The sequence below is a fragment of the Hyperolius riggenbachi genome, chromosome 5, assembly GCF_040937935.1.
Source record: "Hyperolius riggenbachi isolate aHypRig1 chromosome 5, aHypRig1.pri, whole genome shotgun sequence".
Classification (NCBI taxonomy): Eukaryota; Metazoa; Chordata; class Amphibia; order Anura; family Hyperoliidae; genus Hyperolius; species Hyperolius riggenbachi.
In genome coordinates, this window is record NC_090650.1 from 377,264,934 (window position 1) to 377,285,142 (window position 20,209).

The following is a 20,209-nucleotide window of genomic DNA, read 5'->3' on the forward strand; positions in this document are numbered from 1 at the left end:
ATATTTATGTACAGATCTAACTTGGGAAATGGCTAAAAATGAATAATAGGTGCATGTTTTCTGAATTCCCGTTATTTGATTAGCATTGCAAGAATAAAGAGCAGTAACCAATCAAGGATCACAGCAACCAATGAAGATTCACCCACAATTAGTCTAGAAATAGCTGGATTTTTATTTGGTCAATACAGCTATTCTATTCATCTTCTTTTTCCTATTTTATCTAATAATCCCTTTTATGTACCAATAATTGTTCAGGAGCTCAAACTGCTGTATCTTACCAGAAAGCGCATGATCTAATAAAGCATCTCCCAGATACGGAAATAGATGAATTGCCTTTAGTACGGATCTCCTTGAAGCCTCCTGCTATCAGCTAATACAAATAGCATCGAACGCTGATCAGTATGAATAGCGACTTTGACATTTGAAGAAAAACTGCGAGACAGCTGGACGGATGCCAGTGAGGAGGAAAAGCAACTTATCCGCTAACTGACTGAGATCTGATTGCATCTGGCATCAGGCTTCGATGTGTTATTCGTCTAAAGCTTTTCCACTTCACAATCAATTATATCATGAGCTGCTCCGAGCCTTGCAGCCCGACCTTCGGTTCAGCCAGAGCAACAATTCTGACCTTCATTGTTCTGACATTTTTCTTCTTTTTTCCTGTGTCCAAATAGTAATCCACAGGAGAGAAAGGTATAAAGCACACAGCAATGGTCTCGCTGTCACCGTGTTTGTCATTTTTACTCCACGCATGCACCGTGTCATTTCTTTCTTAAGAGGTTGTTCGTGCCTTGGAGACAAACATTTTCTGCTTCATGACCAACAATCCCGACAACGATGTTGCAGCAGTAAGAAAGATATTTTGGAGATACAAAGCTACCTTTTTAAAAAACGAGAAATGAAATCTATGTGGTGTTATTTTGTCCGTAGTTTTCTTCTAGTTGATCTATGAAGAATGTGTGCAATCTAATGAACTGGACTGCCGGTATCTGGTCGGAAATTCCGATTCCGCAGAAATTCCAATTTCTGTTTCTCTGATTTACGATTTTTAGTTTTTCGATTTTTGAGGAGTACTTTATTAGTCCTTTTCTGCATCAGTGGATGGAAACAAATGAAAAATAAGTCAGAAAAACAGAAACTGGAAAAATGGAAAATCAGTCTTGTGATTGGTCTAAAATTAAAAATTTGCAGAGAAATTCTGCATTCTCTGATTAGTCCAATGCTTTCAAGTTCTGTGACTGGGCTGAAATTATCGAGTTGCGGTAAATCGGATTTCTGCAGAATTCCAATTTATGTTTTCTGAATTGCGATTGTAAATGCGGACATATCAATTTAGCAGCATCCAAATGAACATCCTTATTTTCTGCTGTATCCATAACAATCAAAGTTGTCTTGTAGGATCAGCCGCTGTCATTAGATGCAGGAATGCTACAGCTACAAGAAGGATGACGCCTCTTGGTCGTATACAGTCAAAAGAGAGAGCTGGCACCTCCTATGACAATCTTTATAGCTTCATAGCAATGTTTTGGGGCCACACAGGGTCCCTTTTCAAGAACTTACAAAAACAAAATGAAACAACATAACGTGAGAACAGATCCAGAAATTACCACAAAAAGGGTGCTGTTGTATGCATAGATGGTAATGGGAGGGGACAATGATCTTCAACCATTTCTCATTGACCCATAGTTATCTGCTCACTCCACATCACACAGCTTATGTTTCAAAAAACCTTTTCTAATGCTTATTTAGCATTGGCTCCATCTACATATTGTAGGCCGCACGAGGTAAATCACAAAGCTGGTGTCACATTCAATGTGGTGGTTAATCGAGAAGGTTTCCTTCGCAAGGCCAGGCTGCACATGTGCAGAAGAGGACGACTGGCCCGGTGGGTATCATGGGAGAACCGAGTGACCGAGGAGGGTGGCAAGAAAACCAACGGATAACATGGGGCTGGAAGAAGCCCCAGGTAAATATAAATAATGCAGTGTGTACCGTTTCCGGTACACTTTAAGGTAGGCCATTTCTATTTTATTTCTACTTCCACATCCCAAAAACATACAGATGAGTTAATTGCCTTTGCCCTAAAAAAAAAAAAAAAAAAAAAAAAAAAAAAAAAAGATACATACACTACATGATACATACATTCACATAAGACTATGGTAGAGTTTAGATTGAGCCCCTCTGAGAGACAGTTAAGTGACAAGACAATACACTCTGTACAGCACAGTGGAAAATGTTGGCGCTATATAAATACTAAGTAATAATAATGTACCCTCCTAAAATATAATTTTATTTGGAGCAGTGACCACCAGAAACTCAAACTCATAAGGCAGAGTGGGGGCAATACTTTCCCAAATGCGAAGAACATGGTTGCTGGAATTAGCAACCCAGACTTGTGAGAATCATACTACTCATACTTTGTATTTCTATTTACCTAATATACTACATCAGAATGGGCTCTTTGCGTCCCTGTGTTTTTGTTCCCTCTCTTTTGCATGATACCGCCCTACTGCATAAACTACTAAAAACAAATCAGCTCAGAATCCTCCACTTTACATTGCAGTCTCTAGCAACACTCCACTTAATAACAGCTGAGGCCAGGTGATAATATAATTCCTCATACACTTTAGAGTTGTTATCACTTGCATTCCTCTCTGTGAATTGACATCCTCTCTTTAAATTTATGATCCAGCTATTAATATAAGGATTGAACCCTTAACTTTAGGAATTAATCCTTAACTTAAAGACAGAGCCCTTAATTTAAGGATTGCATGAGGAGAATTCCTTAGTGAATACTAAATGATTTATCACCATGGCGATAACAGTAGAAACAGCTCCGAATCATCATTAAAGGACCTCTGTCGCAAAAATCTTAACTTTTTAAATACATGTAAACATATACAAATAAGAAGTACGATTCTTCCAGAGTAAAATGAGCCATACATTACTTTTCTCCTACGTTGCTGTCACTTACAGTAATAGTAGAAATCTGACATTGCCGACAGATTTTGGACTAGCCCATACTCTCATGGGGGGGTTCTCAGTGTTTTCTTGATTTTTAAAAGCACTTAGTGAAGGGCAGTTGCAGGGGCGTAACTAGAAGTCCCCGGGCCCCCCTGCAAGAATTTGAGCGCCCCCGGGGCCCGCTCATGGCCATTTTAGGGGGGCTGGAAGGGCCGCAGCATGAGGGGAGAGCTTGGTAGCAAGTTGGTGGCGAGGGGGGACGGTCCCCCTCTCCCTCACCTCGGACTCTCCCCTCTACGCTCCCCTCCTGCCTCTATGTAGTGATGGGCGAACACCTGGATGTTCGGGTTCGGGAAAGTTCGCCGAACATGACCGAGATGTTCGGCATGTTCGGGCCGAACCCCGAACTTTCCGAACATCCAGCTTTTGGGGGCCATATGGGGTCGCAGGCATAAGGGGGGAGCATGCCCCGATCGCGGGGGGGGTCGGAAATTCCCCCCACCCCCTCCGCTAGCGCTCCCCCCTCTGCCTGCTTCCCCATTCAAAAGTTTAAGCAAAGTACCTGTAGTGGATGGCCTGGCAGTGGGCGGCACTGTGGAGTGAGGAGGAGGAGTCCGGAGAGTGACGAGTTGAGGGAGGCCGGGCAGCGGGCGGTTCAGCGGAAGTACCCTTGTGGTACTTCCGCCCTTTCTCTGACCTCACGCCCGCTGCCCGGCCTCCCTCAACTCGTCACTCTCCGGACTCCTCCTCCTCACTCCACAGTGCCGCCCACTGCCAGGCCATCCACTACAGGTACTTTGCTTAAACTTTTGAATGGGGAAGCGGGCAAAGGGGGGAGCGCTAGCGGAGGGGGTGGGGGGAATTTCCGACCCCCCCCGCGATCGGGGCATGCTCCCCCCTTATGCCTGCGACCCCATAGGGGGGCAGTATTCGGCCGAACAGGGCCCTGTTCGGCCGAACAGGGGCCCTGTTCGGCCCTGTTCGGCGGCCATTAGAAGTTCGGGGCGAACCCGAACTTAAAAGGCCGAACACCATCAGGTGTTCGGCCGAACGCGAACATCACCCGAACAGGGTGATGTTCTGCAGAACCCGAACAGTGGCGAACACTGTTCGCCCAACACTACCTCTATGTAAGCGTCAGCAGCAGCGGTGGCAGCTATAATTACCTCCATCCACCACCGGAGGTTGCCGATCTGCAAGGGCTTCACATTACTTTCACATTACTTCCTGTTTTAACAGGAAGTAATGTGAAGCCCTTGCAGATTGGCGACCTCCGGTGGTGGATGGAGGTAATTATAGCTGCCGCCTCTGCTGCTGACGCTTACATAGAGGCAGGAGGGGAGTGCAGGGGGGAGAGCCCGAGGTGAGGGAGGGGGGGACCGTCCCCCCTCCCCACTGACTTGCTACCAAGCTCTCCCCTCATGCTGCGATCCCTCCTGCCCCCCCAAAACGACCATGAGCGGGCCCCAGGGGGTGCTTCCCCTATTGTTACGCCAGTGGCCAGTTGCTCTGTTCAACTGCCAAAAAATTGTGCAGTGAGCAGGGAGGCTGGACAGCATCTTTGTATAAATCTTTTTCATGGAATGTCTTTATAAAGAATAAAGGCCATACTGAGAATCCCCTAAGGAGAGATGAACTAGCCTAAAGCCTGTCGGTAATGTCAAATTTCTACGATTTTTGCAAATCATACCAATATGGTCCAAAATCGGACACAAACCTTATTACATCATTATTTTTAGGAGAATCTTTTTTCCTTTTTTTCACACCATCAATTAAGGAGTCTCTATCTTTTTCAGCAACCCTTTCTTCTGCCTCATCCACCAACCGTTCAGGGTATCCTCGTTCTCTGAACCAAATTTTTAAATCACCAGCTTCTCTCGGTCCTGACCCAGTGCACTGCCGGTCCTACAGTAATGTGAGCTGGGGCTCACCATCAACTGCGCAAGTATAAAGGCCTTGTGTCCATCATTCTGCAGAATTGATATGTGTCCTAGCTCACCAAGCAACGCTGTGCTTATAGGACCTGTAGTGCTCTTACATGCAAGCAGCTGCCTCCACCTTCCAGTGTACATTGAGTGTACATTAGCTCGCTAAGAAACCGCTTTGAGGATCAAAAAAGCCCCGGGGTATGGAGTCGCCTTTACTGGATTGACATCTCACAGTGTGTGGTGTATCGGTGGTGGGAGAGGGCCTTATTTGACCTATCTCAGTGCGGCGCTTTTTGCATAGGCTGAGGCTGGGTGATCGCATCGCACAATTGAGTTGGTCAGGCCCCATTGAATAATTGCACGCACTCCTGGCCAGGTAGTTGTTTTTAATTGTGTCTGTTTTTTAAAATGTTAGTGTCACAGCAAGGTGCAGCCAAGGCAATAAATAAAATTTTCATATGTGCATGAGACAGCAGATTATTCATTTGTTGTGTATGAGGTTTGAAGTTAATCTGCTGGCTCCTTAGCAATAAGTTTGCACAGAGAAAAATAAGAGGTGGCTCTCCAGTTAAACTTTTTAGTGGCCCCTGATTTAATCTATCTTTCTCACCCTGGGACTGGGACTTTCATAGAGGTTCCTAGCTGTAATGTGAAAACTGGGAGTCTTGGAGAGAGGAAAAAGGGGACAGCAATAGAACGTAATCTTTTAATTGATTTGCTGAGGCTTTAAGCCCACAGTGACAATATATTTGGGATCTGTTCCTTTTGAATATAGAAAAAGGAAAAAACTTTTAGTCCTTTTTAGAGTCATCCACTTGACTCACCATAGACCATTTGTAAAGTAGAAAGGACCATGAGCAATTCATGCAAAGTCGTTTTCAGATACAAAAAATTCTTTATTAACACGGATACAAAAAAGAGACAGTTTCCAAGCAATCACTCTCTGTGAGAGGCTCCTTGTAAATATGTAAGTATTTCCAAAACAGGAACAAGACAGCTTAGTGCAGATAAAAAAAGGCAACGACACGTTCGTTTCGGGCACAAAGCCCTTCGTCAGGCCCAATACATAAAGCACTAGTGATCCCGAGGGAAATACAAGGCAGGAGCGTCAGAGGATGGAAAAGACATCTGCGGCAACCAGATGTACAGCACACAATCCTGAGGGCTGGTGATGAAACAATGCAGCTGCTACATCAGGGGGAAACAGTTACTGTAAATCTACATAGTGGCAGCAAATAGTGATGAGCAACACAGTTCGCATAATCGCAATTTCACATCGTAATTCACAACTAGGATGCGACGATGTGTAATTGCGCATGTTAATTGTGCATGTTAACGTAATCCATCCGTAATTTCACATAATTATGCAAAACTTTGCGCAATTTTGTTCCGACTTTGGTTGTTAATAGCAAATCCCCCATACATGCTACCATTACCAAAATTGCTGTGTATGTTAAGGGGAATACTGTGAACAAGTAAAAAAAATAAGTTTTTAAACATTTTTTCAAAAATTCCTTGTAGTTTTTGAGAAAATGGAATTTAAAAATGCAAAGGAAACATGTTTTTAAACTCCGTTTTTGAGTTTGAAAATCATTTTTCTTTGCATTTTTAAAATCAATTCTATCAAAAACTACAAGGAATTTTTCAAAAATTATTTTTTGGTTTTGTATCCCCTATTCTCCTTATAATTTTATAATATATCATTTTGGTGTCAATAGCATGTATTCTATTCACTGCTATAGTCGGCACAAAAGTACACAAAAAATTACACGCACATTTGTGCAAAATTGCAAATGATTATATAAAATCGATTGAATTCATAAATCATAATTATGTATAGGCATAGTTGCGAAAATGTACTCACAATTTTGCATAATCATAATAAGGTGCTTATAGCAAACCTGAACTGAAAATTAAAAGTCAAAATAAAAATACATTTGTCATACTTACCTCCCACATAGTCTACTCATCAATCTCTTTCTCCTCTTCTGGGTCCTGTATGTTCACTGTGATCTAAGGAATTCTCTGTTTTCCTTTTTAAAAATGGCAATGACCCTGTGACAACTTCTGGGTCAGCGTACTGTTAAACTGTAATATCGCCCACTTGAACCATTAGGAAACATGGACATTACCTTGCACATTAGTTGTCCTTTCAGTTATAACTGACAACAACTGATATATAACTGACAGCAATTGATATGTTTCAGTTCTGACAAAATCTTGTCAGAACTGGAAGGGATCATTGTTAGAAGAAAATGGTGAGCTTCGGAGAGAAACTGATGGCGAAGGTAAGTATGTAATATTCATTTACAGGTACTGTACCTCATGTATTTATTTTAAATAATTTGTCTCGGTTGAGGTTCACTTTAAGATCATCACTAGCAGCAAACACAGACAGTATATAGCTGGCATGTGACATTATACCTTTACAGTGTCTACAATGCTATATGTCCTTCTGTCAATGTTATGTCCATGAAAGAGGTTATTTGTAAGCTGGGAAGCAACTGTATTGATGGATGAGTGGGACTGTCAAAACCATTACAGCAAAAGAAGAAGATAAGAGCAGAAAGCATGAACAATGCAGAAGGAATTATAATCACTGAAAGTAAACTATTTCAAGTAAAATGCTGATAAAGAGACACTGTTTCAACAGATGAGCTCTGATTGATTACAGGTCATATTTAGCTTTTCAAGGACCTGAAATTACTTGCAATTAATATTATCTTCCTTGCTTGACAGTAAATAATTTGAAAAGCAATCATACATGTTTTGATTTAAAGCCACAAATGAAAAACTGACAACAGAGCTAGAGCTGTCAGTATACTAGCATTGCTCTTCCTGATTTATCTCCCATATTATTCTTTTTCAATGGTTTACTATATGTGCGGCCTATTCCCCTCTCCATTTTTTCTGCCTGAGCAAACAATCCTGATAACAACAGAGTACTGAAAAGCTCAAAGGTAATTATTTATTTTTTGTTGAGATTATTTTTAGTTCAGATTTGCTTCAAACCTTATTTGTTGATTGCCCCTTCCAATTCCCCATATCATAAAAAGTTATGGCATTCCAGCCAACACTTGTGGGGGACCAATTAAGTGCCTGTTTCCACTAGCTGCCATGCGTGGCTGCGAGACGTGCGGTGGCACTTCCTGGTGTGCTGTACGCAGATGAATCCCAGAAGCCGTGTGTGAAAGATCGCGGAAAAGCCGCCGCGAGTGCTACTGAGCAGGCGGCTGATTCCGCGTCCAGTGCGGCGGTTTGCACGCGGAAGCGTGTGTCTGGTGGCAGAGCGGAACGCGGAAAAGCCACCGCATGCAACAACAGTTAGGCGGCTGATTCCGCGTCCAGCGCGGCGGTTTGCATGCAGCAGCATGCAGCTGGTGTGGCTGAGCCTGTTAGTTCACACAGGTTTAGGGCTACGCACGTGCGCGCCAGAAGTCAGGACCTTTATGCCAGCAGGAGATGTGTCAGCTGATCAGGATGATCAGCTGATTCCTGCTGGACTCCTGATTGGCTGAGTGGTTCGGGCGGGGCGGCAGAGTCCTGCAACTTTATATACAGCTTGCTTGTCAGTTGCTGGTTGTCTGCCGTTGCGATCACTACGTGGAAGCACTCAGACCTTTAGTCAGATCCTACAGTGTGTTAGAACCAGGTGGACCTGGGAATTCACACTTAGCCAGTTTACTTGTACTGTTTGCAGGAAACAAAGCAAGCGCTCACCAATATGGGCCGCATCTGAATGACTCCATGGGGGGCGGTGTGCGCCACAGCGATTAACCATTCAATTGTACAGTATTGGGTCAGGGATGCGCAGCCTTTTACCTATATTTTGTATCCACAGTTCTGTAACTACCAGGCTAGCAGCACCCATTGTGCTATCCTGTTTTGCATGGTAAGTATTTAGTTTAGTTTTGCATATGTTTTGCATCTGTCTGATTGCTGAGTGTGTATTTGAGCTATTTAAGCGGTGCATATGAGGTGGTGAGTCATTCAGATGCGGCCCATATTGGTGAGCGCTTGCTTTGTTTCCTGCTGTCTGTATTGAATGTAAGTTACACATTTTAGCATAGCAGCTGCCAGGGTAAAGACATTTGCTTTTAACTTAGGTCAGTTTAGTGTTAGGACATCTGCTCTGGAGATTTACCTCAACGTTGGTGCAGATGTCCAGTATATCTATATTTTTGCATGCAAAACTATGATGGAAGCTAAAATTTCTCCATAGACCAGTATTGCATTGTTTGGATGCGGGCGTACATTTTAGTCCAGGGGGGGCGGTGTGCGCCACAGCGATTAACCATTCAATTGTACAGTATTGGGTCAGGGATGCGCAGCCTTTTACCTATATTTTGTATCCACAGTTCTGTAACTACCAGGCTAGCAGCACCCATTGTGCTATCCTGTTTTGCATGGTAAGTATTTAGTTTAGTTTTGCATATGTTTTGCATCTGTCTGATTGCTGAGTGTGTATTTGAGCTATTTAAGCGGTGCATATGAGGTGGTGAGTCATTCAGATGCGGCCCATATTGGTGAGCGCTTGCTTTGTTTCCTGCTGTCTGTATTGAATGTAAGTTACACATTTTAGCATAGCAGCTGCCAGGGTAAAGACATTTGCTTTTAACTTAGGTCAGTTTAGTGTTAGGACATCTGCTCTGGAGATTTACCTCAACGTTGGTGCAGATGTCCAGTATATCTATATTTTTGCATGCAAAACTATGATGGAAGCTAAAATTTCTCCATAGACCAGTATTGCATTGTTTGGATGCGGGCGTACATTTTAGTCCAGGGGGGGCGGTGTGCGCCACAGCGATTAACCATTCAATTGTACAGTATTGGGTCAGGGATGCGCAGCCTTTTACCTATATTTTGTATCCACAGTTCTGTAACTACCAGGCTAGCAGCACCCATTGTGCTATCCTGTTTTGCATGGTAAGTATTTAGTTTAGTTTTGCATATGTTTTGCATCTGTCTGATTGCTGAGTGTGTATTTGAGCTATTTAAGCGGTGCATATGAGGTGGTGAGTCATTCAGATGCGGCCCATATTGGTGAGCGCTTGCTTTGTTTCCTGCTGTCTGTATTGAATGTAAGTTACACATTTTAGCATAGCAGCTGCCAGGGTAAAGACATTTGCTTTTAACTTAGGTCAGTTTAGTGTTAGGACATCTGCTCTGGAGATTTACCTCAACGTTGGTGCAGATGTCCAGTATATCTATATTTTTGCATGCAAAACTATGATGGAAGCTAAAATTTCTCCATAGACCAGTATTGCATTGTTTGGATGCGGGCGTACATTTTAGTCCAGGGGGGGCGGTGTGCGCCACAGCGATTAACCATTCAATTGTACAGTATTGGGTCAGGGATGCGCAGCCTTTTACCTATACTTGTACTGTTTATCTGTGTTATTATTCAGACTAGTTCCAGGATGCTGAGACCAAGGACCTCGCACTCAGACTAGGCATTGTTTGATATCGGTTATGACTTATTGCTTTTCTGACTACTCCTCTGTCTTCTAATTCGGTACCTCGCATATCTGATATACCGTTGCCAGACCCTGCTTGCCTTGGATACCGAATCAGCCTTCTGTCTTTGTACTTTATCTGTCAGTGTGTTACCGACCAGGCGTGCCCGACCTCGAGAGCTATCTCTCCCTTTAAGAGATAGTCTCCAGACCAGATAGTGACATCCACCTTCAGGTGTCACTCCCTCCCTGGTCCTTCCTACCTCCAGCCTGACTCCTCCCCTTGGAGAGCCTCGGGCTGCTGAAAGGTTCCTGTGCCTTCCCGAGCAGTATTCCAGCACTGCTGGTGCATTGCTCAAAGTATTACTGTTACACCAAACACTCACATACCTATAGGTGTCCAGAGGTTAGCAATATATCTGTATTATCGGTGATTCTGCAGATCATCAATAATCAGGTATATATCTGCATTCTTGGTGATACTACAGATCACCAATAATCAGATTCTCTCTGCGTGCTGACACCAATTGTTACACCGTGCCTCCTGCACGAAAAAATGCTGCAATGTCGGCTGAATCACTAAGGCATCGATTCGAATGGTGCCAGCATTATCCCATATGGCAGAGTTTCCCTGCATGATTTGCCTTGCAAGGGAACTCTGCGGATTTGCTCCCATTTCCACAGCAGTGGAAATGGGCCCTTAAAGAAAACCTGTAACAAGAAAAAGTTCCCCTGGGGGGTACTCACCTACTCACCCCGTCCTCCTGTGTCCCACGGCAGTCTCGCTGTGCCCCTCTGAATAGCGGGGATGTAAATGTTTACCTTCCCAGCTCCAGCGCAGGTGCAGAATCGGCTCTCCGCTCAGAGATAGGCGGAAATAGCCGATCACTGTTGGGCCGCTCTACTGCGCAGGCGCAAGTCTCCTGCATCTGTGTAGAAGAGCAGACCGGACAGAGATCTGCTATTTCCGTGCTGAGAGCAACAACAGCGCCACCCGCTGGAGCCAGGGAGGGTAAATAAATCTAACTTGTCAGGCTTGCCGAGCCAGGATTGCGGGACGCTTCAGGGGAGCCAGTGCTGGATTGGGGGAGAGGAAAGCCTCATTGGGACCCTAAGGCTTCCCCCTTCCATGGTAAGTACCCCCAGGGGATGTTTTTTTCGGTACAGGGTCTCTTTAATTCTCTTCAAGTGGGGCATATTCTATGGTGATAGCAATGTTAATGTTTGCCTAGTTCTCGTAACACAATATAAAGGTGGTTAAAACATAGGGAATCTGACCTCATTAAACATTAAAATATTCATCCATTTTGCTTCATTCCATGCAGAATTACTTACTGTTCCAGAATGTCTCCACAATAATTCCATCGGCTTCTAAGTTATAAATGGTGTTAAACGGATCAGGATGACCTGGTCCAGCTCTCACCCTGCATATGACAATTCTTTGAGCTCTTTGCAGACCATGGGGTATTCAACCACTTCACCCACAAGGGGTTTACTCTAATGGACCAGGGTAATTTCCACCTGTCAGCGCTCCTCCCTTTTATTCGCCAATAACTTTATTACTACTTACCACAACAAATTGATCTATATTTTGTTTTTTTCACCATCAATTAGGCTTTCTTTGGGTAGTACATTTTGCTAAAACTTATTTTTTTCTAAAAGCATTCTAATGGGAATAACAGACCCCCCCCCCAAAAAAAAAAATTGGAAAAGAATCATTATTTCTCAGTTTTCAGCCATTATAGTTTTAAAATAAAACATGCTACCATAATTAAAACCTACATATTTTATTTGCCCATTTGTCCTCTATATAGGTGTAATTTTTCTGTTTTTTGTTTTTTGTGTCCAGTCCATAAGTACAAGCCCTTATATAGTAAAATTACAGTAATATACCCTAATAAAAATACTTACTTTTGAAAAAAGTCCCTAAGTCAACTATTTATGTTTTAAAAATGTGTCTGTATTATTTGACTTTGCTGCCACTAGATGGCGGCGGGGGTGAGTGATGCATTAAAGCGTCCTGGAGCCGTTAAAGAACAAGCGACACCCATGCTAACCTAGAAATAAAACACACATATATAAGTAGATAAATACTACTTCTACTTACATAACAGATGTATTGGGCTATCCACGTAATGATTCCTGTGAATTTTATAAAAGAAAAGCAGAAAATCCTATTCTAGGCAGTGGCCATCTTGCTAAGCTAATGCTGACATCATATCCTCCCTGACTCTTGTCCCCCCCCCCTCCTTCTCTTGCTCATTGTGTATTCATTAGCTGCCCTCCTGCCAGAGTCTTCAGACACTCCCACTGAGGTGTATACTAACAACTGCACAGTCTTTTTTTTATTTACCGTACACATCCAATCACTGAGTCACCTCAGCCTTGCTTGTAAACACAAGTAATCAGAGAGTGTTTCTGATAAGCAGCTAGATAGGGAAATAAATGGAAGAAGAGGAATATATTATAGATAAAAAGTACCCCCAGCATTCAACTCTTTGGCACTGTTTGGCACTAGGGCCAGTGCTCTTAAAGTATGTGATAACTACAAACCATACCAGCAGAAAACGTTTTGCAAGTTTTGAATGCGGGATTAGCATCTCTATCACTTAATACACTCAGACCAGTTGCTGTTAAAATTTGATTTTTATGGTGACAATCCCGCTTTAAAAGGCTCCAGCAGGACATTTTAATATGGCAGCTTGAAGCTAAGTGGTAAAGGGATATTCCTGGAGTTTCAATTCCAAGAAAAGCAAACATGCCTTAAAGTAAACCTGTCATGTAAAAAAAAAGCAAGCAATACATGCTTATCTCGGAAGAGGGAAGTTTTTGGATGTAGAGGCTTCCCTTACCCTCATCCTGATCACCGATCCAGTTCTGGACCCTCTGGAAGTTCTTGGCTATGCTCCAGTCCCTAAACAAGTTGGCCGCACTTCACAGATGCAGTACCACAGGGCCCACTTGGACTCAGTGGAAAAAGCAAAGCTTTCTAACACTCTTTCCACTTGGACTCAGTGGAAAAAGCAAAGCTTTCTAACACTCTGTGACTAAGGCTTTTCTAAGAGGTTCCGGGGATCCCAGCACTGGATTGGGGGAGGCTTCCTTTTACTGGGGTAAGTGCCCATTTGGGACACTTTTTCCTCTTCAATTTCACTTTAAAATTCTGTCAGGTGTGGATAAGGACCCTGGCAGTCCATGGAATGCCTTCTCCATGGTGTTCTATGAAATACTAGATCACTAACCATGTGTACAATGCCTGTCCCCTGGACTGTGAAGCACAGAGAGGGCGGAGAGCAGGAGCTGGCAGGTTCCCTGACTCTTGCACCTAAAAATAAGGTATTTAAAGACATTGATGTTTCTTAGTACTAATATAAAGGTTGATTCCTCATGAATTATTCCACCTTACTTATTTTCATCTCAATTATAAGGAGAGATAACTCATGAGATGAATATGGAACACTAAATCATTAAGAAAGCAAATGGGGTTCATTCATAAAACTTAAAAGCTGCCCATAAATCAGGCGAGTTTGTCGGATGATCGACCAACCAATTCCATTATTACTATCGAGTCGGTTGAAAATCGGTGCCGCCAACTGCAGGCCCGAGTGACGCTACGACCAATTTCGGCCCAAAATTGGTCCTGTTAGTCGATTGTGCCTGGTGCAAGATGTCGGGCCAAAGCTGGTTGCTCGGGTGTGCGGCAGTACAGCTGCCAATTTCAGAACGAGTGACAGTAGTAAAAATGTTTCTGTACCGTGTTAGCTAAACAATTTATGTAGGTAGAAAAAAAAAGTCTTGTAAGAGTAATACCTTTTAATGGCTAACTGATAAAGTTAAATACTGCAAGCTTTCTGGGATCTAGTCCCCTTCTTCAGACATATTTCCAGATGTTAGCTGTAGTAAAACACTGATGCAGGTAAATAGTAAACACGTAGATGGCAGTTGTGCTGGTTACCGTTTAGCAGTTAAAGTGTAGAGAAACTGAGAGCCCAATATAGTGTAGTATGTTAAAGAGAACCTGTACTGAGTAAAAATATTTAAAATAAACACACGAGGTAACTTCAAATGAACATTACATAGTTACCTTGCCATCAGTTCCTCTCAGAAGCTCACCATTTTCTTCTGACAATAATCCCTTCCAGTTCTGACAATATTTTGTCAGATCTGAATTATATCAGTTGCTGTCAGTAAAATATCAGTTGCTGTCAGTTATAGCTGAGAGGAAAACTGATGTACCAGGTAATGTCCATGTTTCCCTATGGCTCAAGTGGGCGATGTTACAGTTTAACTGTGTGCTGACCAGAAAGCTGTTATGGGTAATGGCCATTTTCAAAATGGAGGACGGAAAATTCCCTTGATCACAGTGAACAAACAGGACGCGGGACAGGAGACAGACACTGAGGAGTAGACTACAAGGAAGGTAAGTATGACTTGTGTATGCTTATTTTGACTTTTAATTTTCAGTTCAGGTTTTCTTTAAGCAAAAATGAAGTAAAGGTTATCGTGAGAAAATTATACTCACAAACATGGGTTACCACAAAGGCAAACACTTTATAGGCAGGTGAGGAGATTAGACCTGTCCTTACTCAGGGATAAGAAGTCGCTCTCTGTAGATGCGAAAGGGGGTAGATCACCCCTCCACCAGAGGTGGACACGGTATAGCAGCAGGAGAACAGAGGCACCAGCAGGATAAAAGCGGATAAAAACTTTAAAATTTGCTGGGAGGAAGTGGTGGACTTACCTCCATAAAGCAGACATGAAAGACTGTCTGAATAGTAGCAATCACATTTATTAAATAGTAACACCTCACCTGCGAATCTAAATTTGTCACCTACCTCATTTCATGCCCCTGACGACTCCAGTACGTGGGGAGGACTACACAGTTGGCCCGCAGCAGAATCGGACAACACAAAATAAACACCACTAAAAAATTCCCCCTTCACAGCGTATCACGGCACTTCTGCACTCACCACGCCAACAACCCACAATTCTTCAACATTACACTAATTGACTCAATTGATGCAAATTCGTCAAACGCATTTGAACAACTTAAAAAATATGAAATGTTCTGGATACAAACTATAAGAACCCTCACCCCTGAAGGTCTGAATGAAGTTCTGGAAAGAATTTACTAAAATACCTCCTATACCGTTTTTATTTTATCTTGGCCGCTCTCTTTTACCCTTTTTTTGTCTTGTTTCATGACTTTTTTTATTTATTTTATTTTATTTGTCCCAATAAGTTTTAGTGTAACAGCGTCCATTTTTACAACTACACCTCTGGCTTGATTATTATTTTACATATTTTTATGTCAAAAAGTGTAATTTGGTTTGATTGTTTTGTGCTTTTTACCCGTTGCTACAATTGATATATACCCTTTTCCATTACCGATACCACTCACTTGCAAATCTGTGTAAAAAAACACCCCATAGCCCATTACTATCACGAGCACCATAGCCTCTACCCAGCTCTTTTATGCCATCTCCACGAAGCAATTTTTCATATGGTATGCTTTATGATATGCAATATATTGATATGCAAATTTGTAGCTGCAGAATTTACTATAGCATAATGTACTGTCTCTTGTCTACAGTTTTGTCCCCACAATTATTGCCTGATGAAGCGGGCTGGGCCTGCGAAACATGTTGCACTTTTTTGGGGTACTATTTAAGAAATGTGATTGCTACTATTCAGACAGTCTTTTGTGTCTGCTTTATGGAGGTAAGTCCACCACTTCCTCTCAGCAAATTTTAAAGTTTTTATCCGCTTTTATCCTGCTGGCGCCTCTGTTCTTCTACTGTTTAGCAGTTAGCTGTCATGTGATCAGCAGGCTGGAGCCAGTGAGCTAATGCAAGCAAACATGAAATCTAGCAGGTGACGAAATGACAAAACCCCCGCGGCTGTCGCCGTAATGTATAAAGGTGACCCCCGTATGTGCATTATACATTACCTGTCCCGTGTCAGTCTCTGCGCGGTGTCGGTAGCATCCAGGCAGCCTCCGTATACGCAACTTGAAACTAAATAGCATCTAATGTCGGTACATAGCGTCTGACGTCAGACGCTATGCGCCAGTGGCGTGTACGGAGAGCCACCCAGAGGCTACGGACAACGCGTTTTAGGCTGACACAGGACAGGTAATGTATAAATGCACACTCTGGGGGAAGGAGCACATTTATACATTAAGGGGGCAGCAGCGGGGCGGACGTGGCAGGCACAGCCGATTACCTTAAGATTTCATGCTGAAATTGGATGGGAATCGGCCTGCAGTATATGGGCAGCTTCAACAAACAGACAAATGTATCTCTAATCAGATTTGATTAGAGATACATTTGTCTCTTTGTCAAATCTGTCCAAAATCTCCTGATGTGTGGGCACCTTAAAACCTTTTTAATGAACTATCTCTCTTTATTTATATAAATTCACAATTTATCCCTCTTTATCTGATTTAGTTCAATGCTTGTTTCTCCTTGACCCATATGCAATTCAGTTTTCTCCTGAGTTATCTCCTTGGAGATAATGTTCATTTTCTCTTTAAAATAACTTCCAAAGGGAACCTAAAGTGAGGCTTTCATATTTATTTCCAATATCAATTGCCCGGCAAGCCCTGCTGATCTCTTTGGCTGCAATAGTGTCTGAATCACACACGTGAAATAACTATGCAGCGAATATAGTCAGACTTCAGTCAGAGCACCTGGGGCCATATGCAATTCACTTTTTCACCTGAGTTTTCTCCTAGGAGAAAATTTTTTGTCTTTGATTTAAAATAACTTTTTAGCACTTTGCATTGAAAATAGTACCAAAAGGTGGGTGAAAAAGTACTGTCAACATTATTTTGAGTATTTGTTTGCTTGTTGGTGGTTTAAAAGACATTTTATTAACAAGTTTGAAAATATCACCTAGGAGAAAACTCAGGAGAAAAAGTTAATTGCATATGGGCCCTGATCTGCATGCTTGTTCAAGGTCTATGGCTAAAAGTATTAAAGGCAGAGGATCAGCAGGACAGCCAGGCAATAGAGATGTCAGCGAACCCCTCACCCTGTACTACTTCCAGGTCGCTATGACCCTTAGTAGTACGGCTGTGCTGGGCCGGCGGTGCGCGTCCTTGATCGCGCGCCTGTTGCCGGGGACTTTCTGCGCATGATGTGACGTCATGAGTGTGTGTGTGTGTGTGTGTGTGTGTGTGTGTGTGTCTGTGTGTGTGTGTGTGTGTGTGTCTGTGTGTGTGTCTGTGTGTGTGTGTGTGTGTGTGTATATATGTGTGTGTGTGTGTGTGTGTGTGTGTGAGTGTCTGTGTGTGTGTGTGTGTGTGTGGTGTGTGTGTGTGTGTGTGTGTGTGTGTGTGTGTGTGTGTGTGTCTGTGTGTGTCTGTGTGTGTGTGTGTGTGTGTGTGTCTGTGTGTGTGTGTGTGTGTGTGTGTGTGTGTGTGTGTCTGTGTGTCTGTGTGTCTGTGTGTCTGTGTGTGTGTGTGTGTGTGCGTGCGTGCGTGCGTGTTTGTGTTTGTGTGTGTGTTTTTCAAGGTATTAAATGATTTAAAAAAAGAAATAAAAAAGATTTCTTTAAAAAATTGTCACCATAAGGAATGGAAATGAGACATTTGTCTCGAGCTCCATCTGCTGGTGTTACTAGTGAACTCTGTAGGCATCAGAAAGATTGTTGTTGCCAGTGTACAGAAAAGACAAGATATCTCCGTAGTGAACATGAACAGCAGGTCTCAGCTATCAGTCACCGTGTCTGCGGGTTCTTTTAATGTTAGAGATGTGTTTACTGCAGCATTATCTGCTGCTCATAACATTGAACTCTACCACATTATGCAGGTTGGTTGGTGTTAAAAAAAAAAGTAAAAAAAAAGTGCTGTAATGCTTGATGTGTCCTAGTCAAAAAGTCCTCTCCTCCTGTAGGCCTCACTCTTCCTCTCCATGTATCCACACAGCCTTGTCCTGGCGTCAGTTCCATGCTACTGTGACATCACATCAGCACCAGAAGCAGCAAGACAAGACTATGTGTATACGAGGAAAAGAAAAGCAACAGTGGCTTGCAAAAGTATTCGGCCCCCTTGAAGTTTTCCACATTTTGTCACATTACTGCCACAAACATGAATCAATTTTATTGGAATTCCACGTGAAAGACCAATACAAAGTGGTGTACACGTGAGAAGTGGAACGAAAATCATACATGATTCCAAACATTTTTTACAAATCAATAACTGCAAAGTAGGGTGTGCATAATTATTCAGCCCCTTTTGGTCTGAGTGCAGTCAGTTGCCCATAGACATTGCCCGATGAGTGCTAATGACTAAATAGAGTGCACCTGTGTGTAATCTAATGTCAGTACAAATACAGCTGCTCCAAAAAGAAAAAACAAAATCAATAAAGTTTCAGTTTGTGAAACTTTATTGATTTTGTTTTTTCTTTTGGAGGTACTCTATTGCTGAGAGCACACAATTGATAAAGATGGCTATTTTTGGGCCGTAATTCATCTGTTTTGTTCAGGGTTCTACAAAGTATTTCAGAAGTCTAAGAAACCAAGTTCACTAAGTGACCTTGATCTGCAATACATAAACTATTTTTTCAGTGTTGTCCTGTTGGCCTCCGCATCTCATCCTACTGGTGACCTCATCAGTGCCTTGGAATTTCCATTCCTCTATTTCTACATATTCCATAGTGGATGTTTCGCCAGTGGGATTTTGGGCTTCCTGTTGATGTTGCTATCTGTGAAGTTGAGGAGCAGTGTGTCTCCAGCACATCATCTCTCATGGGCCTTTCTGGCCAAGGGTCTGACAGCGCTTGTGTCACTCTTTGTTTTTGAAATATCCTTGGACATTCCCCTGACCATATGGTGAGCACACTATAAGGAATCAATAAGAATAACTCGCACACCATGCACAGAATTGATGCAAAAAGAGTATGTATTACAAAATGGTCAGAGCAGCAATTAACACTTAGTTACATCAGACATTACATCACAGAAAATGACAGTGACACTAGAACTCTGGAGTCGATGCACAGTATCAGACATAGTAATGCATATCAAGCAATAGGCAGACTTGTTGTATACATAACAACATTCAGGCTAGTCAGTACAAAGCATAGGAGCATCTGCCCTAGGGCTTAAGAAAAGTCAATACATCAGTACATCAACCCCATTGTATGGATATACCCTGACAGCGCGCGGTATCACCCTTCGTCAGACTGGAGGGAGCAGACTGGCATATACCCTCTGACGAAGGGTGATACCGAAACAGCGCGCTGTCAGGGTATATCCATACAATGGGGTTGATGCATTACTATGTCTGATACTGTGCATCGACTCCAGAGTTCTAGTGTCACTGTCATTTTCTGTGATGTAATGTCTGATGTAACTAAGTGTTAATTGCAGCTATGACCATTTTGTAATACATACTCTTTTTGCATCAATTCTGTGCATGGTGTGCGAGTTATTCTTATTGATACTGGATTGTGTAGAGCCATGAGGGCTCGGTGTATATACTCAGCACCCAATATTTGTTATGATCAGCTCACTGCATTGATATATTAGGTGTGCATACCTCATTTTGTAAACACACTATAAGGAATCCACAGAGGGAAGGACGGCAAGGAAAGTGCACACCTGAAAAAGGAGTCATCTGAGTCAGGTCGGGCAGTCGGCCATAGAAGGACTACAGAGCGCACACTGACCAGTCTTACAGTGGTCACACAGGTCGGGTGAGTGTGGCCCCAAGGGGGGTTCTTTACTACTTCTTTTTGATGCACCTGAGGTGAAGTGGAGCACTATCTATCCATATACAACAGATTATGTAAATGGGGAATTGCTGAACCCGAATAGAGCGCATACACAAAGGAGAACTGCAAACAGATTGGGCAT

At 42.7% G+C, this 20,209-nt stretch overlaps 1 protein-coding gene across 1 annotated transcript; it reads left to right on the plus strand.

Annotated features, from left to right (window-relative positions):
* The first annotated feature begins 1,894 nt into the window (after positions 1-1,894).
* LOC137519434 (UDP-N-acetylglucosamine transporter TMEM241 homolog) lies at positions 1,895-19,187 on the plus strand. Its single transcript, XM_068238388.1, has 2 exons — positions 1,895-1,966; positions 18,783-19,187. Exons 1-2 carry the CDS (start codon positions 1,895-1,897, stop codon positions 19,185-19,187), a joined length of 477 nt encoding a protein of 158 aa, XP_068094489.1.
* The last annotated feature ends 1,022 nt before the right edge of the window (positions 19,188-20,209 follow it).